Source organism: Ranitomeya imitator, chromosome 4 (genome assembly GCF_032444005.1).
Source record: "Ranitomeya imitator isolate aRanImi1 chromosome 4, aRanImi1.pri, whole genome shotgun sequence".
Classification (NCBI taxonomy): domain Eukaryota; kingdom Metazoa; phylum Chordata; class Amphibia; order Anura; family Dendrobatidae; genus Ranitomeya; species Ranitomeya imitator.
The window spans coordinates 679,305,101-679,330,325 of record NC_091285.1 but is presented as its reverse complement, the minus strand read 5'-3'; the positions used below and the strand labels follow the sequence as shown (position 1 = coordinate 679,330,325).

The 25,225-nt window shown below is 50.5% G+C and overlaps 1 protein-coding gene across 2 annotated transcripts in view; it reads right to left on the bottom strand.

Annotated features, from left to right (window-relative positions):
• The window catches only part of LOC138677319 (NXPE family member 3-like), a 167,004-nt gene extending 146,483 nt beyond the window's left edge, over nucleotides 1-20,521 (bottom strand). Inside the window, exon 1 of one of the 2 annotated variants that reach the window (XM_069767364.1) lies at nucleotides 20,350-20,521. In XM_069767364.1, the coding sequence (XP_069623465.1) occupies nucleotides 20,350-20,406 (57 nt within the window). In that variant the 5' untranslated portion in view covers nucleotides 20,407-20,521. The remainder of the gene's footprint in view (nucleotides 1-20,349) is intronic. The other variant, XM_069767365.1, reaches the window with a different exon arrangement.
• Nucleotides 20,522-25,225: the final 4,704 nt, after the last annotated feature.

The window sequence follows — 25,225 nt, the reverse complement described above, 5'->3', positions numbered from 1 at the left end:
TGCCTAAACTGCTCATCATACCGCAGCCACGTCTGACCGCCGTATGTACGATGCGCCTCCCCAATCGAGTCCAGATAACAAAACAAACCCGAGCAATTCTCGGGCGCTTTCTCCCCCACTACGCTCGCCAATATTGCGAATGCCTGTAACCAATTCGCAAATGTCTGCGGAATTAACCGCCACCTCCGCTTTTCTTCCTCCTCCTTTTTGCTATCGTCTTTTTTCCCTTTATCCAAGTTAAACTTCTCCAACGGAAGCAGGGAAAAAATTTCCACATACTTGTCTCTCCAAATCTTCTCCTTCACCTCCTTTTTTAAATGCGCTCCCAACGGTCCTTCAAAGCACACATAAACTTCCCCTTTCGCTCTGTCATCTAATTTAACCGTATCGCCTTTCTCCTTCTCTGTCTGAACCGAAACCGATACACCTGCCGATGCCACCTCCAATACCCGACTAGGGCTTACCAACCCACTTCCCGACGGGGGTACCACCCCTCGCCCGGCCAACCACGCCTCCACCGGCGATGCGGCAACCCCAGTTGCTGACCCCCCCTCCAATCTACGCAAAATTTGTGACATACCCTGCAATAAGTCCTGCATACCTGGCACCTCTGCCACAATCGGCCCACTCCTCTGCCGTTCCTCACACACCGCCACCCGACCTCCCCTAACTTCCTGCAACCCGGCCCCTGCGGGCGACAAACCAGACATAGACTCATACTCACAACGCTGCGCGGGTGCTGTGTCCCCGCCAGCCGGACCTCCGGATCCCTGTCGCTCCGACCTCCCTTGACGATCACCGCTGGACTCCGACACCTCCTCACTGCGTCGATGCCCTGGGCCCGCGCCCCTGGCCTCCTCGTCACCAGGGGGGACCCGAGCGTGCTGGAACTGCTGCGCCGCTAGCCCTCTCTGCCCCAGGCCCGCGCCCCTGGCCTCCTCGTCACCAGGGGGGACCCGAGCGTGCTGTAGCTGCTGTACCGATCCACTCCTCCGTCCGCCGTCAGTATCCCCCGCCACCCCACCGTCCGATGGGTAACGGGTAAACGCTGCTCTATGTTCCGGAGATCTCCTGGGCGACCGCGACCGATCCCCGCGTTCCAACCCGGGCGAGCCAGCCCGGTCGTGTAACATTCTTCGCTCCCGAGCAGGCAGCTCGACACTGCTGCCTGCATCTCTCCCTCCGCTGCGCCGTTCGGTACAAGCGGGACGTATAAGATCCCCCGACCGCTGACCGTCCGCCGCCTGTGTACTCCTCGTGGTCATCCCAGCAGGCACCCTGGGAGGTGATGGGCTGTGGGTGCCTGCCGCCGGTAAAGGGTCCGGATTACTGGCTGCTGCTGCTGCTCTTCCTGGCCATGCTGCTCTTCCTAGCCGCGCTGCTCCTCCTGGCTGTGCCACTCTGCCTGGCTGTGCTGTTCCTCCTGGCAGCTCTGCTCTTCCTCTTCCTGCCGCTGCGCGCCCCCTGGGCGCTGTGGATCTGCAGGGGGCAGGGGGAGCGGCGGCCGCTCTCCCTCTGGACACCGGCACAGCAGGAGAAGCCGGTGGAGCGGCGGCCGCGCGTCCCCTGGGAGCAGGAGACCTGACAGGAGCTGGGGAAGCTGCGGCTGCGCTCTGCCTGGATCGCGCAGGCCGCACTTCCGGTCCGGCGCTCCCGGCAGCAGCGGCGGTGTCCTGGGCCCGACTCCCGGCGCCTGCAGACCGGGCACTTGGATTCCTGCCGGCGCGGGAGCGAACGGAGGGGGCAGCGCCGCCGGACTCACCGCCCGCAGGGTCCCTGGAGGGGCTACGGAGCCTGCGCCTGCCACGCGCCGGGACTTCGGGGGATAGTCTCTCTGGGGGCCTGGTCCTCCTGCCCCGTGAGCTCTGCCCGGATCCTCCTGCAGCACCGATGATGGAGGCCAGCTGGGCCTCAAGCCAGCCCCCTCTCCTGGACCTGGCCATCTCTCTCAGCTGGGACATCATTGAATCCGCCGACGCCATCCTGCACGTCTTCCTTCCTCTGGATTAAGGTAGGGAATGGCGGTTTTCCCGCACTTTCCCTACTACCTCCCCCTTCTAAACCCCTCCCCCCCCTTTCCATTCTCCTATCACCAGCCGTAGCATTATTTAAAAAGACCGCCCGGCTCAAAGCAGTCATGGGGGGCCTCCTCCCAGCTGCGCTTTGTTCCAGCCCCCATCTGGATTTGTTTTTCTTGTGAGGTCAGTTGTGTATTTTTTGATGGAGCCATTAATGTAATTATGATCTCATGGGCTGTTTGCTCTCGCAATGTCTGAGAATCTGCCAACGACTGCAGAACAGATTCAGAGAGACTGGACAGACGTCAATCTTTCCCAGTATATTGCGCCACTGTACAGGGCTGGACTTACAGGGTCTCAATGAGCTTCATATTACCACCAGCAGAATGTGGGACATCTAGTTTGGGATCTCAGGTATTAAAGCCCTACATGCTGGCCATATTGGAGTGCAGAAGATTAGACAGAGGTCTTTATGGTAACCTGGAACCAATGGACCAGCTAACTCCAGGTGATAGCAGATACAAGACATGGCGGACAGAGCACTAGACATGGGTGCCATTAGGACTTTCTGAGCCTCTGGAGTCTCGGGTGGGGACAGGTGGATTACGTTGGTAAAGGAGGGGAATCAAGATGGTGGAGGGTAAGGGTATTTAGGGTAACAAATTAGCAGGTCTTTGCTGGAGTATAGTGTGGGTAGGAGGAACATAAAGTGGTCGGAGGGGAAGCAGAAGGCAGGGGAGATATTTGGTGGCCAGGTTCTTTGGTGGTGGAAGAAACCCCAAGCAATTTTCCATATTTTCTGTCATAAAGATATTGCTTTGTGAATATTGTTTTTTATTGATCATGCAGGCAGGAAGGAGTTACTGTTTTGCAGGCACAAATCTCCAGAGAAGTTGGAGGAATTAGTTGATTTATGGGGAATATTCAGTTTTTTTGATGAAGTCCAGAATGAGAGAGACAAGGGCAGCTATGGAAGAACGAAGGCAGTGTAGGGTTGGCGACTTCAGGATTTAGAGGGACTGGAGAGATAGACCCTGGAACCACCCAAAACAGAGAGGACATAAGGAACGGAATTGATCAATCAGTTGAGAGAAGAGAAGTCCACCATCCCATATGGGTTGAGAGCGAGTCTCCCTGGAAGAGTGAGATGGGACCGAGACCCAAGTGATGGACGCGCCAAGGACGTTGCTTCTCCTGTTTCCAGCGCTGCTCTGCTCCTCTTCTTCCTTACCTGAAACCAGACTATCCGGCTCACACAGAGGTTTTAGTGTAACAGAAGGCACTTTCTTGGTCTCTATGGAACCTTGTTCAGAATATCATAGACATACACCGAAAAGGCGGCACAAAGTCGGCAAAGCTCCAGAGCGGTCACGTGGGGCCTGGGGGTGCTGAGGATCGGAGAAAATGGTTATCATGCACTCACCCTCCGTTACATGGATAATAAAAAGGGAATAAGAATAAACATTCTGACAAGATGCCTTCTTTTCATCTATTTTTCATTTAGCCTTTGTAAAGTAATTCATTTTTGAATTGGAGATAAAAATGGAAGGGGGCTCTGTATAGGGACGGGGAGACAGTAGGTGGACGAGGGCTCTCTAAAGGAAGGGGAGACAGTAGGTGGACGAGGGCTCTGTGTAAGGAAAGGGAGACAGTAGGTGGGAGAGGGCTCTGTATAAGGACGGGGAGACAGTAGGTGGACGAGGGCTCTCTAAAGGAAGGGGAGACAGTAGGTGGACGAGGGCTCTCTAAAGGAAGGGGAGACAGTAGGTGGGAGAGGGCTCTGTATAAGGAAGGGGAGACAGTAGGTGGGAGAGGGCTCTGTATAAGGAAGGAGAGACAGTAGGTGGACGAGGGCTCTGTGTAAGGAAAGGGAGACAGTAGGTGGGAGAGGGCTCTGTATAAGGAAGGGGAGACAGTAGGTGGGAGAGGGATCTGTATAAGGAAGGGGAGACAGTAGGTGGGAGAGGGCTCTGTATAAGGAAGGGGAGACAGTAGGTGGGAGAGGCCTCTGTATAAAGAAGGGGAGACAGTAGGTAGGAGAGGGCTCTGTATAAGGACAGGGAGACAGTAGGTGGGAGAGGGCTCTGTATAAGGAAGGGGAGACAGTAGGTGGGAGAGGGCTCTGTATAAGGACGGGGAGACAGTAGGTGGACAAGGGCTCTGTATAAGGAAGGGAGACAGTAGGTGGGAGAGGGCTCTGTATAAGGACGGGGAGACAGTAGGTGGGAGAGGCCTCTGTATAAGGACGGGGAGACAGTAGGTGGGAGAGGCCTCTGTATAAGGACGGGGAGACAGTAGGTGGACGAGGGCTCTGTATAAGGACGGGGAGACAGTAGGTGGGAGAGGGCTCTGTATAAGGACGGGGAGACAGTAGGTGGGAGAGGGATCTGTATAAGGAAGGGGAGACAGTAGATGGGAGAGGGATCTGTATAAGGAAGGGGAGACAGTAGGTGGGAGAGGGCTCTGTAGAAGGAAGAGGAGACAGTAGGTGGGAGAGGGCTCTGTATAAGGAAGGGGAGACAGTAGGTGGGAGAGGGCTCTGTATAAGGAAGGGGAGACAGTAGATGGGAGAGGGATCTGTATAAGGAAGGGGAGACAGTAGGTGGGAGAGGGCTCTGTATAAGGAAGGGGAGACAGTAGATGGGAGAGTGATCTGTATAAGGAAGGGGAGACAGTATGTGGGAGAGGGCTCTGTATAAGGAAGGGGAAACATTAGGTGGGAGAGGGCTCTGTATAAGGAAAGGGAGACAGTAGGTGGGAGGGGGTTATGTATAAGGAAGGGGAGACAGTAGGTGAGAGGGGGTTATGTATAAGGAAGGGGAGACAGTAGGTGGAGAGGGATCGGTATAAGGAAGGGGAGACAGTAGGTGGGAGAGGCCTCTGTATAAGGAACGGGAGACAGTAGGTGGGAGAGGGATCTGTATAAGGAACGGGAGACAGTAGGTTGGAGAGGGCTCTGTATAAGGACGGGGAGACAGTAGGTGGGAGAGGGCTCTGTATAAGGACGGAGAGACAGTAGGTGGACGAGGGCACTGTATAAGGAAGAGGAGACAGTAGGTTGGAGAGGGCTCTATATAAGGAAGGAGAGACAGTAGGTTGGAGAGGGCTCTGTATAAGGAAGGGGAGACAGTAGGTTGGAGAGGGCTCTGTATAAGGAAGGGGAGACAGTAGGTGGGAGAGGGCTCTGTATAAGGAAGGGGAGACAGTAGGTGGGAGAGGGCTCTGTATAAGGAAGGGGAGACAGTAGGTGGACGAGGGCTCTGTATAAGGAAGGGGAGACAGTAGGTGGACGAGGGCTCTGTATAAGGAAGGGGAGACAGTAGGTGGACGAGGGCTCTGTATAAGGAAGGGGAGACAGTAGGTGGGAGAGGGCTCTGTATAAGGAAGGGGAGACAGTAGGTGGAAGAGGGCTATGTATAAGGAAGGGGAGACAGTAGGAGGGAGAGGGATCTGTATAAGGAAGGGGAAACAGTAGTTGGGAGAGGGCTCTGAATAAGGAAAGGCAGACAGTAGGTGGGAGAGGGCTCTGTATAAGGAAGGGGAGACAGTAGGTGGGAGAGGGCTCTGTATAAGGAAGGGGAGACAGTAGGTGGACGAGGGCTCTGTATAAGGAAGGGGAGACAGTAGGTGGACGAGGGCTCTGTATAAGGAAGGGGAGACAGTAGGTGGACGAGGGCTCTGAATAAGGAAGGGGAGACAGTAGGTGGACGAGGGCTCTGTATAAGGAAGGGGAGACAGTAGGTGGGAGAGGGCTTTGTATAAGGAAGGGGAGACAGTAGGTGGAAGAGGGCTATGTATAAGGAAGGGGAGACAGTAGGAGGGAGAGGGCTCTGTATAAGGAAGGGGAGACAGTAGTTGGGAGAGGGCTCTGAATAAGGAACGGGAGACAGTAGGTGGGAGAGGGCTCTGTATAAGGAAGGGGAGACAGTAGGTGGGAGAGGGCTCTGTATAAGGAAGGGGAGACAGTAGGAGGGAGAGGGCTCTGTATAAGGAAGGGGAGACAGTAGTTGGGAGAGGGCTCTGAATAAGGAACGGGAGACAGTAGGTGGGAGAGGGCTCTGTATAAGGAAGGGGAGACAGTAGGTGGACGAGGGCTCTGTATAAGGAAGGGGAGACAGTAGGTGGACGAGGGCTCTGTATAAGGAAGGGGAGACAGTAGGTGGACGAGGGCTCTGAATAAGGAAGGGGAGACAGTAGGTGGACGAGGGCTCTGTATAAGGAAGGGGAGACAGTAGGTGGGAGAGGGCTTTGTATAAGGAAGGGGAGACAGTAGGTGGAAGAGGGCTATGTATAAGGAAGGGGAGACAGTAGGAGGGAGAGGGCTCTGTATAAGGAAGGGGAGACAGTAGTTGGGAGAGGGCTCTGAATAAGGAACGGGAGACAGTAGGTGGGAGAGGGCTCTGTATAAGGAAGGGGAGACAGTAGGTGGGAGAGGGCTCTGTATAAGGAAGGGGAGACAGTAGGAGGGAGAGGGCTCTGTATAAGGAAGGGGAGACAGTAGTTGGGAGAGGGCTCTGAATAAGGAACGGGAGACAGTAGGTGGGAGAGGGCTCTGTATAAGGAAGGGGAGACAGTAGGTGGGAGAGGGCTCTGTATAAGGAAGGGGAGACAGTAGGTGGGAGAGGGATCTGTATAAGGATGGGGAGACAGTAGGTGGACGAGGGCTCTGTTTAAGGAAGGGGAGACAGTAGGTGGGAGAGGGCTCTGAATAAGGAACGGGAGACAGTAGGTGGGAGAGGGCTCTGTATAAGGAACGGGAGACAGTAGGTGGGAGAGGCCTCTGTATAAGGACGGGGAGACAGTAGGTGGGAGAGGCCTCTGTATAAGGACGGGGAGACAGTAGGTGAACGAGGGCTCTGTATAAGGACGGGGAGACAGTAGGTGGGAGAGGGCTCTGTATAAGGACGGGGAGACAGTAGGTGGGAGAGGGCTCTGTATAAGGAAGGGGAGACAGTAGGTGGGAGAGGGCTATGTATAAGGACGGGGAGACAGTAGGTGGGAGAGGGCTCTGTATAAGGAAGGGGAGACAGTAGGTGGGAGAGGGCTCTGTATAAGGAAGGCGAGACAGTAGATGGGAGAGGGCTCTGTATAAGGAAGGGGAAACATTAGGTGGGAGAGGGCTCTGTATAAGGAAAGGGAGACAGTAGGTGGGAGGGGGTTATGTATAAGGAAGGGGAGACAGTAGGTGAGAGGGGGTTATGTATAAGGAAGGGGAGACAGTAGGTGGAGAGGGATCGGTATAAGGAAGGGGAGACAGTAGGTGGGAGAGGCCTCTGTATAAGGAACGGGAGACAGTAGGTGGGAGAGGGATCTGTATAAGGAACGGGAGACAGTAGGTTGGAGAGGGCTCTGTATAAGGACGGGGAGACAGTAGGTGGGAGAGGGCTCTGTATAAGGACGGAGAGACAGTAGGTGGACGAGGGCACTGTATAAGGAAGAGGAGACAGTAGGTTGGAGAGGGCTCTATATAAGGAAGGAGAGACAGTAGGTTGGAGAGGGCTCTGTATAAGGAAGGGGAGACAGTAGGTTGGAGAGGGCTCTGTATAAGGAAGGGGAGACAGTAGGTGGGAGAGGGCTCTGTATAAGGAAGGGGAGACAGTAGGTGGGAGAGGGCTCTGTATAAGGAAGGGGAGACAGTAGGTGGACGAGGGCTCTGTATAAGGAAGGGGAGACAGTAGGTGGACGAGGGCTCTGTATAAGGAAGGGGAGACAGTAGGTGGACGAGGGCTCTGTATAAGGAAGGGGAGACAGTAGGTGGGAGAGGGCTCTGTATAAGGAAGGGGAGACAGTAGGTGGAAGAGGGCTATGTATAAGGAAGGGGAGACAGTAGGAGGGAGAGGGATCTGTATAAGGAAGGGGAGACAGTAGTTGGGAGAGGGCTCTGAATAAGGAAAGGCAGACAGTAGGTGGGAGAGGGCTCTGTATAAGGAAGGGGAGACAGTAGGTGGGAGAGGGCTCTGTATAAGGAAGGGGAGACAGTAGGTGGACGAGGGCTCTGTATAAGGAAGGGGAGACAGTAGGTGGACGAGGGCTCTGTATAAGGAAGGGGAGACAGTAGGTGGACGAGGGCTCTGAATAAGGAAGGGGAGACAGTAGGTGGACGAGGGCTCTGTATAAGGAAGGGGAGACAGTAGGTGGGAGAGGGCTTTGTATAAGGAAGGGGAGACAGTAGGTGGAAGAGGGCTATGTATAAGGAAGGGGAGACAGTAGGAGGGAGAGGGCTCTGTATAAGGAAGGGGAGACAGTAGTTGGGAGAGGGCTCTGAATAAGGAACGGGAGACAGTAGGTGGGAGAGGGCTCTGTATAAGGAAGGGGAGACAGTAGGTGGGAGAGGGCTCTGTATAAGGAAGGGGAGACAGTAGGAGGGAGAGGGCTCTGTATAAGGAAGGGGAGACAGTAGTTGGGAGAGGGCTCTGAATAAGGAACGGGAGACAGTAGGTGGGAGAGGGCTCTGTATAAGGAAGGGGAGACAGTAGGTGGGAGAGGGCTCTGTATAAGGAAGGGGAGACAGTAGGTGGGAGAGGGATCTGTATAAGGATGGGGAGACAGTAGGTGGACGAGGGCTCTGTTTAAGGAAGGGGAGACAGTAGGTGGGAGAGGGCTCTGAATAAGGAACGGGAGACAGTAGGTGGGAGAGGGCTCTGTATAAGGAACGGGAGACAGTAGGTGGGAGAGGCCTCTGTATAAGGACGGGGAGACAGTAGGTGGGAGAGGCCTCTGTATAAGGACGGGGAGACAGTAGGTGAACGAGGGCTCTGTATAAGGACGGGGAGACAGTAGGTGGGAGAGGGCTCTGTATAAGGACGGGGAGACAGTAGGTGGGAGAGGGCTCTGTATAAGGAAGGGGAGACAGTAGGTGGGAGAGGGCTATGTATAAGGACGGGGAGACAGTAGGTGGGAGAGGGCTCTGTATAAGGAAGGGGAGACAGTAGGTGGGAGAGGGCTCTGTATAAGGAAGGCGAGACAGTAGATGGGAGAGGGATCTGTATAAGGAAGGGGAGACAGTAGGTGGGAGAGGGCTCTGTAGAAGGAAGGGGAGACAGTAGGTGGGAGAGGGCTCTGTATAAGGAAGGGGAGACAGTAGGTGGGAGAGGGCTCTGTATAAGGAAGGGGAGACAGTAGATGGGAGAGGGATCTGTATAAGGAAGGGGAGACAGTAGGTGGGAGAGGGCTCTGTATAAGGAAGGGGAGACAGTAGATGGGAGAGTGATCTGTATAAGGAAGGGGAGACAGTATGTGGGAGAGAGCTCTGTATAAGGAAGGGGAAACATTAGGTGGGAGAGGGCTCTGTATAAGGAAAGGGAGACAGTAGGTGGGAGGGGGTTATGTATAAGGAAGGGGAGACAGTAGGTGAGAGGGGGTTATGTATAAGGAAGGGGAGACAGTAGGTGGGAGAGGGCTCTGCATAAGGACGGGGAGACAGTAGGTGGAGAGGGATCGGTATAAGGAAGGGGAGACAGTAGGTGGGAGAGGCCTCTGTATAAGGAACGGGAGACAGTAGGTGGGAGAGGGATCTGTATAAGGAACGGGAGACAGTAGGTTGGAGAGGGCTCTGTATAAGGACGGGGAGACAGTAGGTGGGAGAGGGCTCTGTATAAGGACGGAGAGACAGTAGGTGGACGAGGGCACTGTATAAGGAAGAGGAGACAGTAGGTTGGAGAGGGCTCTATATAAGGAAGGAGAGACAGTAGGTTGGAGAGGGCTCTGTATAAGGAAGGGGAGACAGTAGGTTGGAGAGGGCTCTGTATAAGGAAGGGGAGACAGTAGGTGGGAGAGGGCTCTGTATAAGGAAGGGGAGACAGTAGGTGGGAGAGGGCTCTGTATAAGGAAGGGGAGACAGTAGGTGGACGAGGGCTCTGTATAAGGAAGGGGAGACAGTAGGTGGACGAGGGCTCTGTATAAGGAAGGGGAGACAGTAGGTGGACGAGGGCTCTGTATAAGGAAGGGGAGACAGTAGGTGGGAGAGGGCTCTGTATAAGGAAGGGGAGACAGTAGATGGAAGAGGGCTATGTATAAGGAAGGGGAGACAGTAGGAGGGAGAGGGCTCTGTATAAGGAAGGGGAGACAGTAGTTGGGAGAGGGCTCTGAATAAGGAAAGGGAGACAGTAGGTGGGAGAGGGCTCTGTATAAGGAAGGGGAGACAGTAGGTGGGAGAGGGCTCTGTATAAGGAAGGGGAGACAGTAGGTGGACGAGGGCTCTGTATAAGGAAGGGGAGACAGTAGGTGGACGAGGGCTCTGTATAAGGAAGGGGAGACAGTAGGTGGACGAGGGCTCTGAATAAGGAAGGGGAGACAGTAGGTGGACGAGGGCTCTGTATAAGGAAGGGGAGACAGTAGGTGGGAGAGGGCTTTGTATAAGGAAGGGGAGACAGTAGGTGGAAGAGGGCTATGTATAAGGAAGGGGAGACAGTAGGAGGGAGAGGGCTCTGTATAAGGAAGGGGAGACAGTAGTTGGGAGAGGGCTCTGAATAAGGAACGGGAGACAGTAGGTGGGAGAGGGCTCTGTATAAGGAAGGGGAGACAGTAGGTGGGAGAGGGCTCTGTATAAGGAAGGGGAGACAGTAGGAGGGAGAGGGCTCTGTATAAGGAAGGGGAGACAGTAGTTGGGAGAGGGCTGTGAATAAGGAACGGGAGACAGTAGGTGGGAGAGGGCTCTGTATAAGGAAGGGGAGACAGTAGGTGGGAGAGGGCTCTGTATAAGGACGGAGAGACAGTAGGTGGACGAGGGCACTGTATAAGGAAGAGGAGACAGTAGGTTGGAGAGGGCTCTATATAAGGAAGGAGAGACAGTAGGTTGGAGAGGGCTCTGTATAAGGAAGGGGAGACAGTAGGTTGGAGAGGGCTCTGTATAAGGAAGGGGAGACAGTAGGTGGGAGAGGGCTCTGTATAAGGAAGGGGAGACAGTAGGTGGGAGAGGGCTCTGTATAAGGAAGGGGAGACAGTAGGTGGACGAGGGCTCTGTATAAGGAAGGGGAGACAGTAGGTGGACGAGGGCTCTGTATAAGGAAGGGGAGACAGTAGGTGGACGAGGGCTCTGTATAAGGAAGGGGAGACAGTAGGTGGGAGAGGGCTCTGTATAAGGAAGGGGAGACAGTAGGTGGAAGTTGGCTATGTATAAGGAAGGGGAGACAGTAGGAGGGAGAGGGCTCTGTGTAAGGAAGGGGAGACAGTAGTTGGGAGAGGGCTCTGAATAAGGAAAGGGAGACAGTAGGTGGGAGAGGGCTCTGTATAAGGAAGGGGAGACAGTAGGTGGGAGAGGGCTCTGTATAAGGAAGGGGAGACAGTAGGTGGACGAGGGCTCTGTATAAGGAAGGGGAGACAGTAGGTGGACGAGGGCTCTGTATAAGGAAGGGGAGACAGTAGGTGGACGAGGGCTCTGAATAAGGAAGGGGAGACAGTAGGTGGACGAGGGCTCTGTATAAGGAAGGGGAGACAGTAGGTGGGAGAGGGCTTTGTATAAGGAAGGGGAGACAGTAGGTGGAAGAGGGCTATGTATAAGGAAGGGGAGACAGTAGGAGGGAGAGGGCTCTGTATAAGGAAGGGGAGACAGTAGTTGGGAGAGGGCTCTGAATAAGGAACGGGAGACAGTAGGTGGGAGAGGGCTCTGTATAAGGAAGGGGAGACAGTAGGTGGGAGAGGGCTATGTATAAGGAAGGGGAGACAGTAGGAGGGAGAGGGCTCTGTATAAGGAAGGGGAGACAGTAGTTGGGAGAGGGCTCTGAATAAGGAACGGGAGACAGTAGGTGGGAGAGGGCTCTGTATAAGGAAGGGGAGACAGTAGGTGGGAGAGGGCTCTGTATAAGGAAGGGGAGACAGTAGGTGGGAGAGGGATCTGTATAAGGATGGGGAGACAGTAGGTGGACGAGGGCTCTGTTTAAGGAAGGGGAGACAGTAGGTGGGAGAGGGCTCTGAATAAGGAACGGGAGACAGTAGGTGGGAGAGGGCTCTGTATAAGGAACGGAAGACAGTAGGTGGGAGAGGGCTCTGTATAAGGAAGGGGAGACAGTAGGTGGGAGAGGGTTCTGTATAAGGAACGGGAGACAGTAGGTGGGAGACGGCTCTGTATAAGGAAGGGGAGACAGTAGGTGGAAGAAGGCTCTGTATAAGGAAGGGGAGACAGTAGGTGGGAGACGGCTCTGTATAAAGACGGAGAGACAGTAGGTGGGAGAGGGCTCTGTATAAGGAAGGGGAGACAGTAGGTGGACGAGGGCTTTGTATAAGGAAGGGGAGACAGTAGGTGGACGAGGGCTCTGTATAAGGAAGGGGAGACAGTAGGTGGACGAGGGCTCTGTATAAGGAAGGGGAGACAGTAGGTGGGAGAGGGCTATGTATAAGGAAGGGGAGACAGTAGGTGGACGAGGGCTCTGTATAATGAAGGGGAGACAGTAGGTGGGAGAGGGCTATGTATAAGGAAGGGGAGACAGTAGGTGGAAGAGCGCTATGTATAAGGAAGGGGAGACAGTAGGAGGGAGAGGGCTCTGTATAAGGAAGGGGAGACAGTAGGTGGGAGAGGGCTCTGTATAAGGAAGGGGAGACAGTAGGTGGACGAGGGCTCTGTATAAGGAAGAGGAGACAGTAGGTTGGAGAGGGCTCTATATAAGGAAGGGGAGACAGTAGGTTGGAGAGGGCTCTGTATAAGGAAGGGGAGACAGTAGGTGGGAGAGGGCTCTGTATAAGGAAGGGGAGACAGTAGGTGGGAGAGGGCTCTGTATAAGGAAGGGGAGACAGTAGGTGGGAGAGGGCTCTGTATAAGGAAGGGGAGACAGTAGGTGGACGAGGGCTCTGTATAAGGAAGGGGAGACAGTAGGTGGACGAGGGCTCTGTATAAGGAAGGGGAGACAGTAGGTGGACGAGGGCTCTGTATAAGGAAGGGGAGACAGTAGGTGGGAGAGGGCTCTGTATAAGGAAGGGGAGACAGTAGGTGGGAGAGGGCTATGTATAAGGAAGGGGAGACAGTAGGTGAACGAGGGCTCTGTATAATGAAGGGGAGACAGTAGGTGGGAGAGGGCTATGTATAAGGAAGGGGAGACAGTAGGTGGAAGAGCGCTATGTATAAGGAAGGGGAGACAGTAGGAGGGAGAGGGCTCTGTATAAGGAAGGGGAGACAGTAGGTGGGAGAGGGCTCTGTATAAGGAAGGGGAGACAGTAGGTGGACGAGGGCTCTGTATAAGGAAGAGGAGACAGTAGGTTGGAGAGGGCTCTATATAAGGAAGGGGAGACAGTAGGTTGGAGAGGGCTCTGTATAAGGAAGGGGAGACAGTAGGTTGGAGAGGGCTCTGTATAAGGAAGGGGAGACAGTAGGTGGGAGAGGGCTCTGTATAAGGAAGGGGAGACAGTAGGTGGGAGAGAGCTCTGTATAAGGAACGGGAGACAGTAGGTGGACGAGGGCTCTGTATAAGGAAGGGGAGACAGTAGGTGGACGAGGGCTCTGTATAAGGAAGGGGAGACAGTAGGTAGACGAGGGCTCTGTATAAGGAAGGGGAGACAGTAGGTGGGAGAGGGCTCTGTATAAGGAAGGGGAGACAGTAGGTGGAAGAGGGCTATGTATAAGGAAGGGGAGACAGTAGGAGGGAGAGGGCTCTGTATAAGGAAGGGGAGACAGTAGTTGGGAGAGGGCTCTGAATAAGGAAAGGGAGACAGTAGGTGGGAGAGGGCTCTGTATAAGGAAGGGGAGACAGTAGGTGGGAGAGGGCTCTGTATAAGGAAGGGGAGACAGTAGGTGTTCGAGGGCTCTGTATTAGGAAGGGGAGACAGTAGGTGGACGAGGGCTCTGTATAAGGAAGGGGAGACAGTAGGTGGAAGAGGGCTCTGAATAAGGAAGGGGAGACAGTAGGTGGACGAGGGCTCTGTATAAGGAAGGTGAGACAGTAGGTGGGAGAGGGCTTTGTATAAGGAAGGGGAGACAGTAGGTGGAAGAGGGCTATGTATAAGGAAGGGGAGACAGTAGGAGGGAGAGGGCTCTGTATAAGGAAGGGGAGACAGTAGTTGGGAGAGGGCTCTGAATAAGGAACGGGAGACAGTAGGTGGGAGAGGGCTCTGTATAAGGAAGGGGAGACAGTAGGTGGGAGAGGGCTCTGTATAAGGAAGGGGAGACAGTAGGAGGGAGAGGGCTCTGTATAAGGAAGGGGAGACAGTAGTTGGGAGAGGGCTCTGAATAAGGAACGGGAGACAGTAGGTGGGAGAGGGCTCTGTATAAGGAAGGGGAGACAGTAGGTGGGAGAGGGCTCTGTATAAGGAGGGGGAGACAGTAGGTGGGAGAGGGATCTGTATAAGGATGGGGAGACAGTAGGTGGACGAGGGCTCTGTTTAAGGAAGGGGAGACAGTAGGTGGGAGAGGGCTCTGAATAAGGAACGGGAGACAGTAGGTGGGAGAGGGCTCTGTATAAGGAACGGAAGACAGTAGGTGGGAGAGGGCTCTGTATAAGGAAGGGGAGACAGTAGGTGGGAGAGGGTTCTGTATAAGGAACGGGAGACAGTAGGTGGGAGACGGCTCTGTATAAGGAAGGGGAGACAGTAGGTGGAAGAAGGCTCTGTATAAGGAAGGGGAGACAGTAGGTGGGAGACGGCTCTGTATAAGGACGGAGAGACAGTAGGTGGACGAGGGCTCTGTATAAGGAAGGGGAGACAGTAGGTGGACGAGGGCTCTGTATAAGGAAGGGGAGACAGTAGGTGGACGAGGGCTCTGTATAAGGAAGGGGAGACAGTAGGTGGGAGAGGGCTATGTATAAGGAAGGGGAGACAGTAGGTGGACGATGGCTCTGTATAATGAAGGGGAGACAGTAGGTGGGAGAGGGCTATGTATAAGGAAGGGGAGACAGTAGGTGGAAGAGCGCTATGTATAAGGAAGGGGAGACAGTAGGAGGGAGAGGGCTCTGTATAAGGAAGGGGAGACAGTAGGTGGGAGAGGGCTCTGTATAAGGAACAGAAGACAGTAGGTGGGAGAGGGCTCTGTATAAGGAAGGGGAAACAGTAGGTGGGAGAGGGCTCTGTATAAGGAACGGGAGACAGTAGGTGGGAGACGGCTCTGTATAAGGAAGGGGAGACAGTAGGTGGAAGAGGGCTCTGTATAAGGAAGGGTAGATAGTAGGTGGGAGAGGGCTCTGTATAAGGAAGGGGAGACAGTAGGTGGGAGAGGGCTCTGTATAAGGAAGGGGAGACAGTAGGTGGAAGAGGGCTCTGTATAAGGAAGGGGAGACAGTAGGTGGAAGAGGGCTCTGTATAAGGAACGGGAGACAGTAGGTGGGGGACGGCTCTGTATAAGGAAGGGGAGACAGTAGGTGGACGAGGGCTCTGTATAAGGAAGAGGAGACAGTAGGTTGGAGAGGGCTCTATATAAGGAAGGGGAGACAGTAGGTTGGAGAGGGCTCTGTATAAGGAAGGGGAGACAGTAGGTGGGAGAGGGCTCTGTATAAGGAAGGGGAGACAGTAGGTGGAAGAGGGCTCTGTATAAGGAAGGGGAGACAGCAGGTGGGAGAGGGCTCTGTATAAGGATGGGGAGACAGTAGGTGGGAGGGGGCTTTCTATAAGGATGGGGGAGACAGTAGGTGGGAGAGGGCTCTGTATAAGAACAGGGAGACAGTAGGTGGGAGAGGGCTCCTTAGAAGGACGACGGAGAAAGTTGGTTGGAGGGGGCTCTATATAAGGATGAGGGAAAGACTAGGTGGGAGGTTATATATAAGGACGGGGAGACAGTAGGTGGGAGGGGGCTCTGCATAAAGTAGGGGGAGACAGTACAGTGGGTACGGAAAGTATTCAGACCCCTTTAAGTTTTTCACTTAGTTTCATTGCAGCCATTTGGTAAATTCAAAAACGTTCATTTTTTTCTCATTAATTGGTTCTACTCTTCTACTTCTTCATCGGAGGCCAGCTGTGTTTAGTTAAACTGATAGGACATGATTTGGAAAGGCGCACACCTGTCTATATAAGACCTCACAGCTCACAGTGCATGTCAGACCAAATGAGAATCATGAGGTCAAAGGAACTGGTCGAGGAGCTCAAAGACAGAATTGTGGCAAGGCACAGTTCTGGCCAAGGTTACAAAATAATTTCTGCAGTACTCACGGTTCCTAAAACATAGTGGCCTCCATAATCCTTAAATGGAAGAATTTTGAGACCAACCGAAGTCTTACTAGACCTGGCCGTCCAGCCAAACTGAGCAATCGTGGGAGATGAACCTTGTTGAGAGAGGTAAAGAACAACCCCAAGATCACTGTGGCTGAGCTCCAGAGATGCAATAGGGAGATGGGAGAAAGTTCCACAAAGTCAACTATCACTGCAGCCCTCCACCAGTCGGGCCTTTATGGCAGGTGACCCGACGGAATCCTCTCCTCAGTGCAAAACATAAGAAAGCCCACATAGAGTTTGCTAAAAATCACATGAAGGACTCCCAGACTATGAAAAATACGATTCTCTGGTCTGATGATTCTTTGGTGATAATTCTAAGCGGAATGTGTGGAGAAAACCAGGCACTGCTCATCACCTGCCCAATACAATCCCAACAGTGAAACATGGTGGAGGCAGCATCATGCTATGGAGGTGTTTTTCAGCTGCAGAGACAGGACGACTGGTTGCCATTGAAGGAAACATGAATGTGGCCAAGTACAGAGATATACTGGAAGAAAACCTCTTCCAGAGAGCTCTGGACCTCAGACTTGATCGAAGGTTCACCTTCCAACAAGACAATGACCCTAAGCACACAGCTAACATAACAAAGGAGTGGCTTCAGAACATCTCTGTGACCATTCTTGACTGGCCCAGCCAGAGCCCTGACCTAAACCCAATTGAGTTTCTCTGGAGAGACCTGAGAATGGCCATCCACCAATGTTCACCATCCAACCTGATGGAACTGGAGAGGATCTGCAAGGAAGAATGGCAGAGGATCCCCAAATCCAGGTGAAAAAACTTGCTGCATCATTCCCAAGAAGACTCATGGCTGTACTAGCTCAAAAGGTGCTTCTACTCAATACTGAGCAAAGGGTCTGAATACTTATGTCCATGTGATATTTCAGTGTTTCTTTTTTAATAAATATGTAAAAATTACTACATTTCTGTCTTCTATCAGTGAAAATGTGGTGCAGAGTGTACATTAATGAGAAAAAAATGAACTTCTTGGAATTTACCAAATGGCTGCAATGAAACAAAGAGTGAAAAATGTAAAGGGGTCTGAATACTTTCCGTAGCCACTGTAGGTGGGAGGGGGCTCTTTATAAGAACAATGGAGACAGTAGGTGGAAGTAGGCTCTCGATAGGGACATGTGAGTCAATAGGTGGGAGGAGTGAATGAATAAAGTAAATAAAGAATCCAAGTGAAAAAAGCGACTTGGTGACACGCAATGAGCAAAAATAATATGTGACCCTGCAAGTATAGGAATAACACGAGCAACCTTAACCAGATCTATCAGCTTCAAATGAATGCAGAAAACGTAAACATGTAAAGTGCTGAAAAATGGTCAAATTGATCTCAATAATAATAATTTCCTCCTAGATAAAAGAAAAAAAGCGGTGGAACTAGCGTCCAAACCTCCTATTAGCGCAAACTTACATGAAAATGATTTTAAAATGTTATCTAGGTGGTTCCACACTCCCGCTAGACTTAAAAACGCATTTCCCGATCAATCCGATTTATTGTGGTCAAAGAGGTCATCTTCTTCACACGTTCTGGGAACGTCCCAAACTTTCGATACTTAGGGAAGATGTGTCTTTACTATTGAATAAAATCAACGAGTCTCCTGTCAACATTTCTCCCCAATTGGTTCTCCTTTTTCTGGAAGCTGATGACCTCCCTCAAAAATTAGACAAGTTTCCTAACATATTTCTTCTGTCGTAAAAACCTGTATTGCATCAAAGTGGAAATTGATGGACACTCCCTGTATTCCTGACATCATTGATATTATGTTCTCTTGTAACTCCTTTGAAATGCCCGTAGCTTTGAAGAATAACTCTACTGTCATTCCAAATTGTCCTCTTGGAACGTCATTTTTTCTCCAAGCAAGAAAAGCCTCTTTATTTGACGTCTTATTACTTTGCCAGAAAACTTTTAATCTATACTTTATTTTATGTTGTTTTTGCTCTCGCTATGTTAATTGTTGTGGTGCAAGTATGTTAAGAAGATCTTCATTTCCCTTCATTTTCCTTCCCTCCTCTTCCTCCCTAACCCCTTTCCTCTTTTTTCCTTTGTTCGGATTCCTTCCTTTCCCTTCCTGACCCATTATCCTCTATACTGTAAAAATCCCCTAATAAAAATAATTTTGAAGAAATGCAGCATAAACATTACAGAGTTTTATGTATTAAAGATGTTCAAAGATGGAGATCGATAGAGATGAGGAACATGAGTAGATGATAGGTAGAAATATATCAGTGCGATTTCGAATCAATGCTTTACGTGCTTATTTTTCTTTCAAATAAATAAATAATTTAAAAAAAAGAAAAAGGGTGAAATTGTGAAAAAACTCAATTCCGACATTGTTTTTTTGCATTTTGTTTTTGCGACGTTCACTGTGCAGTAAAAATGACCCAGTAATATAATTCTCCACGTTAGTGCGATTACGTCGGTGCAAAACTTGAACGTTTTTTTTCTTGTTTTATTTGTTTCAGTGGTTCAAAAATTTGTTAAAAAAAAAAGAAATGTTATTACCATTTTCTTTAACTTTTACATTTTTTTTTATCAGTAGCCATGTGGAGGCTTCTCCCTGTGCGCCGAGCAGTATTTTTTATTGATCACATAAGACATTCTGATTGCTTTTTTTATTGCATTTTTTTAAACCGAAAAATGTAATTTCTGAAATTTCAATTTTTGCTTTCTGGAATTTGTCTGCTTCAAATGTACCGTATGGTTTTTTTTACATTTTTTTTTTATATTTTTTTAGCCCCCTTAGGAGACGTCAATCTGCGATTATTTGATTGCTCGTTCTAGGTAGACAAAACTTCAGTATTGCAGCACATAGAAGACATTACAATCTTTTATTAAGCCTACAAAGGAGCACAAAGATGGCAGCCGTGACCCTCAGCTGCCATAGAAAATCATCCGTGATTGACCTCCTCCTGGCTCTTGTGGTCAACCTGGGGGACTCAGTGGTGGCCACCACCCTTATCTACTAGTAATCACCTAGTAATTTTGGCCTTCTTATTTTTATATTTTGATAGCTCACACTTTTCTGAAGGCGGAGACACAACATACTGTATGTGTATTTTTTTTTACTTCTTTATTTTTTATGGTAAAGAGGGCTATTTTAACTTTTATGTTTTTTTTATATATAGTCCCCTTAGGGGACTGGAAGCTGCGATCGTCCGATCACTTATGCTCCATACACCAATGCTATAGTGTTGCTGCTTACAGTAAAAATCACCATCTCCTTTGAACCCCGACCATGACAAACATGGAGGTCTTCAATAAACCCCCAGCTTTAACAGCAATCCATCGACGATGGCGTCACGAGTGTGCCGATGGGCGCATGGAATGATGCTCCTCCATGCCGGAGCATGTCGCACGATTTTTTTTTTTCCCCACCCCTGAGGAACACAAGCTGTAAATTAACCCCCCAAAAACTACTCAGTTTTTACGTCACATGCAAATTCAGACTAGGTGTTTCAGGATTTGAAGTTAATCTTACCTCTCTGATTTATCTCCGTAGTTTAGCGCTCTGTCGAATGCCTGACGCCACTTTTTTTGGCCCTTTTCTTGGGCACTTGCTTTTACCTCTGAGCCATTAGGTGACTCGTTCCCCGTGTGCACACATTTCCAATCTTTACGTATGCTAAAATTAAGTAATTTTTCATCTAATTTTTGCAGCTTTCGTTTCCAATGACCAGTCACTCCCTGAAGGTTGCGGTGGGCTCCCGGCTCTTAGATAATTTCCTACTTTCTCTTCCTTCTCCTATTACGTAATCTGTCATTTCTAACGACCAAACGGTTAAGTCGTTCCTCCGTCCTCTGGAAATGATTTCATTTTGCCTCTGTTTCTGTTTTTATACATTTCGTACTTTTTTTTTTTTACTACCAAACACTCATTCTCATCCTTCTACGCTCTCAGTCTTTTAGTGATATTTGTGTCTTCATTAATATGCAGATACTTTATCTAGAATAAGTCTTGCACTTGTATTTCCAGCATGTCCGCGCCCCCGGGGGGGGGGGGGGTAATATGTCTTATTACGAGCTCGTTATTTATGTAATAATATTACTCTACTGTATACATGGTAGAAAACACATCGCTTCCGGCCCCGGATGTCATAAATTAATATCAGTCGTATTTTGGAAAATCTTAACAGTGAAAACCTAAAAACACAGTCCTAGACTACAACCCCCATCAGGTACTATAGTCCCCCATGTACTTACCCCTCCAATGCATCCCATGCAGCAGAGCAGCAGCAGGAGTCTCTTGCTGGTCCACATCTGTGACTGTCGGAGGACGGGTGTGTGACTGTCGCACTTACTAACCGGACACGCCTCACGTTACTCGCTCCTGGCAGCACTATATCTGCTCACACAGCCCCACCGTCAGCTCACTGAGCTCGCCTGGGATTTTTGGACTTATTTCTAACGATGAGAAGTAATGATGAGAAATTATATTAAATATAATTTGCATGCTCTGCCTCACTGGTCAGACACTTACGGTATGTTTTGGGGTTATGCCAGGGAAATCGTGTGGCTGCATGAAGAAAGTACAAATTGCCCAACTCTGCAAAAAAAATAAAAAGTGCTGTAGAGTAGGCACAACACAGAGGGGCATAACACCCAACTTTTAAAGAAAGAGGAAGGGACGTGTATTGGGACACCCACACAGAAATAGTGCAGCCGCAGGAGCCACTTAGTGTTCTCACCACTACGATGCCACTTTCTTGGACCGCATAAATAAGAAACCTCCAAAAGTGCACCCACGCAGTATGATGCCCCCTACAGTCTCCTCCATATCTTGATTATGATTCCCTCTAGTAGCATAGCTACCGGGGGGACAGATGGGGTGGTTGCCCCAGGCCCTGCAATCTGAGGGGGCCCACCTGGAGCTACGCTACTGTATCGGCATGCACAGCCATCATTATCGCAAGTTCAACTGTATCGGCTGGATGCCAATACAGTTAACGGCATTGATGAAAGTGGGAGCATCTTGCTCCCTCTCCCATCACCGTCCCACTCAGCGTCTGACGTCCCTGATGCAGACACAGACAGGGGGTCGCAATGACGTCACTATTCGGCTCCTGCTGTTCGTAGATGTGCAGGCGCTTGGAGCAGCAGAGGAACAAGGAAGAGAGGCAACTCAGGTGAGTATTGTAAATATTTATTTCTTATGGGGTGCAGAGTCTGCCTATGGGTGGTGGGTGACACCCCAGGTTCCTGGTTGTCACAGTGGCATTGCTTTCCTCATGGGGAGGGTGATGTCACGCTTGGAGGCGAGAAAGGATCTCTCTTATCAGGTAACCACAAGCATGCAACATGTTCATACTCCAGGCCAGAAGGGGGAGCTCTGATCCAGTTTGTGGGTGGCTCCCCTACATATATATTCAGGTCTGGAGGGAAAGTCAGTTAGTCTGCCAGAGACAGGTACTGAAGTCAGTCAGTCTGTCAGAGGGACAGAGAAGAGAGCAGTCAGACCGTGAGAGTCAGAAAGACTGAAGGGGCCGTGCAGCCATGAGGGTGCTGCAGCTCCTGGACAGAGATAGCACGGAAAGCAGAACAAGCTGTAGAGAGCGTGGAGGGGAAGTGGAGCTCAGGATAGTGAAGAGCTGGGAGGTTAGCTGCGACTGAGCTACCTCCCTACTGAGCGCAGATAACAGTAGCCGAAAGACCAGTGTGAAACACTCCACGGCTCACAGCAGAAACCGGCAGGACAGCTGGATTACAAGTCACCTGTCCACCATTGAAACCTGAGGACACAGTAGCACATAGAACTTGGGTTATGTTGGAGACCCTATAAAATGGCTCGAGCTACCTGTCGTACGGGTAGTGTCCTACCTACAAGGAGGACAGAGAGAACATGTGAGTTCCTTGTGTGAGGCCTAAGGCAGCAAGGGACTACACCACAGCGCTAGAAGGAAGGCTTCTAGCCTCACCTGGTAGGGGAACTTCCAACTCGCTTCCAAGCCGGCAGGACCCTACCTGTACCTGTGATCTGGTGCCCTGGACTGTGGCTGCCTGAACTCATCAGTAAACCAGGTAAAGAGACTGCAAACCTGTGTCCTCCGTTTCTTGCTACACCACCCACCATCAATATCTATACACTGGGAGTCCTGGGGATCCAGCTTCACCTGTGGGAAGTTATGCCATCTTAGCTGCCATAACATCACCCCAGCGGACCCCTTTAAGCACCATCAGTCATCCCTGACCGAATACCACAGGTGGCGTCTCGAACAAACTTTATTCTCAAAACCCCTTTAAAGACATTCCCTTTACTTGGGTGCCCAGGGCCACAGACCGGTATAATTCTGTGCTTCTGGTACCGTGGGAGTATTAATTTCTGTTAGGGGCAATGTGGGAACTAGGGTTGAGCGAAACGGGTCGACCATTTTCAGAAGTCGCTGACTTTTGGCAAAGTCGGGTTTCATGAAACCCGGCCCAACCCCTGTGTGGGGTCGGCCATGAGGTCGGCGATCTTCTGAATCTGGTTTTGGAATTCCGATACCGAGTTCCGATATGTTTGCAATATCGGAAATCGGTATCGGAATCCATATTTAAGTGTAAAATAAAGAATTAAAATAAAAATATTGTTATACTCACCCTCTGACGCGCCCTGGTACTAATCGGCAGCCTTCCTTCCTTAGAATCAGCGCGTGAAAGAAGTTAGATGACGTCGTGGCTTGTGATTGGTCGCGCGACCGCCCATGTGACCGCACGCGACCAATCACAAGCCGCGACGTCACCGAAGGTCCTTCAAGCGCTGATTCTTAGGAAGGAAGGCTGCCGGAAAGAAGCATGGCGCGTCCGAGGGTGAGTATATTCCTATTAGGTATATAAGTGTATAAGTATATTTAAGTGTAAAATAAAGAATTAAAATAAAAAATATTGCTATACTCATCCTCTGACGCGCCCTGGTACTAACCGGCAACCTTCCTTCCTTAGACTTCCTTACACTTAAATATGGATCCCAGGGCCTGAAGGAGAGTTTCCTCTCCTTCAGACCCTGGGAACCATTAGAAACCCAATGCACTGCATTGGGTTTCGTGTTTCGGCCGACCCCGACTTTTCTATAGGATTGGCCGATTTCACTCGACCCGATCCTATAAAAGTAAAAGTCGCTCAACCCTAGTGGGCACATCATATAGTGTTGTGGGCTCTGTGAGGGTATTGTTGTGAATTCTGTGGCTGAGTTCACTTCTGTGGTCACAAGTGGTATTGCAGTCTCTGGGCTTCCTCCCTCAGGTGTTTTGGTGAGCTCGTTGGCTGCCTTGCTATTTAGCTCCACCTGAGTCTGTCTTCCTTGCTCCTTGTCAATGTTCCAGTGTTGGATCTGAGCTACTGCATCTTTCCTTGGGCCTGCTGCTCTGCTAGATAAGTGCTTCTAGTTTGTTTTCTGTTTTTTCTGTCCAGCTTGCTATTAACTTTTGCTGGAAGCTCTGAGAAGCAAAGGGGTGCACCGCCGTGCTGTTAGTTCGGCACGGTGGGTCTTTTTGCCCCTTTGCGTGGTTTTCGTTTTAGGGTTTTTTGTAGACTGCATAGTTCTCTTTGCTATCGTCGCTCTGTCTAGAATATCGGGCCTCACTTTGCTGAATCTATTTCATTCCTACGTTTGTCTTTTCATCTTGCTAACAGTCATTATATGTGGGGGGCTGCCTATTCCTTTGGGGTATTTCTCTGAGGTAAGTCAGGCTTGTATTTCTATCTTCAGGCTAGTCAGCTCCTCAGGCAGTGCCGAGTTGCATAGGTAGTGATAGGCGCAATCCACTGCTGCTTAAAGTTGTGTGAGGATAGGTTCAGGTATTGCAGTCTGCAGAGATTCCACGTCTCAGAGCTCGTCCTATTGTTTTTGGTTATTGCCAGATCTCTGTATGTGCGCTGATTACTGCACGCTGTGTTGCCTGATTGCCGGCCATAACAGTACAAGGAGCCACACCAATGATTCCCAATAGAGGGAAAAAAGAAATCCTGACATCATTTTTTTTTCTTAGCTCTGTCTTCAGTCTTTTTTTTCCCCTAGACATTAGAGTGCTTCAGGACACAGCTGTGGACATGGATATTCAGGCTCTGTGCTCCTCAATGGATAATCTCGTTGTAAATGTACAAAAGATTCAAGATACTATTGATCAGAAATCGATGCTAGAACCAAGAATTCCGATTCCTGATTTGTTTTTTGGTGACAGAACTAAGTTCCTGAGCTTCAGAAATAATTGTAAGCTATTTTTGGCCTTGAAACCTCATTCTTCTGGTAATCCTATTCAACAGGTTTTGATTATTATTTCTTTTTTGCGCGGCGACCCACAGGACTGGGCGTTTTCTCTTGCACCAGGAGATTCTGCATTGAGTAATGTTGATGCATTTTTCCAGGCGCTGGGATTGCTTTACGATGAGCCTAATTCAGTGGATCAGGCTGAGAAAAATCTGCTGGCTTTATGCCAGGGTCAGGATGATGTAGAAGTATATTGTCAGAAATTTAGGAAGTGGTCAGTACTCACTCTGTGGAATGAATCTGCACTAGCGGCTTTGTTCAGAAAGGGTCTCTCTGAAGCTCTTAAGGATGTAATGGTGGGAGTTCCTATGCCTGCTGGTTTGAATGAGTCTATGTCCTTGGCCATTCAGATCGGTCGTCGCTTGCGCGAGCGTAAATCTGTGCACCATCTGGCGGTATTGTCTAAGAGTAAACCTGAGCCTATGCAGTGCGACAGGACTATGACTAAAGTAGAACGGCAAGAACACAGACGTCTGAACAGACTGTGTTTCTATTGTGGTGATTCTACTCATGCTATTTCTAATTGTCCTAAACGCACTAGGCGGTTCGATAGCTCTGCCGTTATTGGTACTGTACAGTCCAAATTCCTTTTGTCCATTACCTTAATGTGCTCTTTGTCATCGTATTCTGTCATGGCGTTTGTGGATTCAGGCGCTGCCCTGAATCTGATGGATTTGGATTATGCTAAACGTTGTGGATTTTTCTTGGAGCCTTTGCGGTGTCCTATTCCGTTGAGAGGAATTGATGCTACACCTTTGGCCAAGAATAAGCCTCAGTACTGGGCCCAGCTGACCATGTGCATGGCTCCTGCACATCAGGAAGTTATTCGCTTTC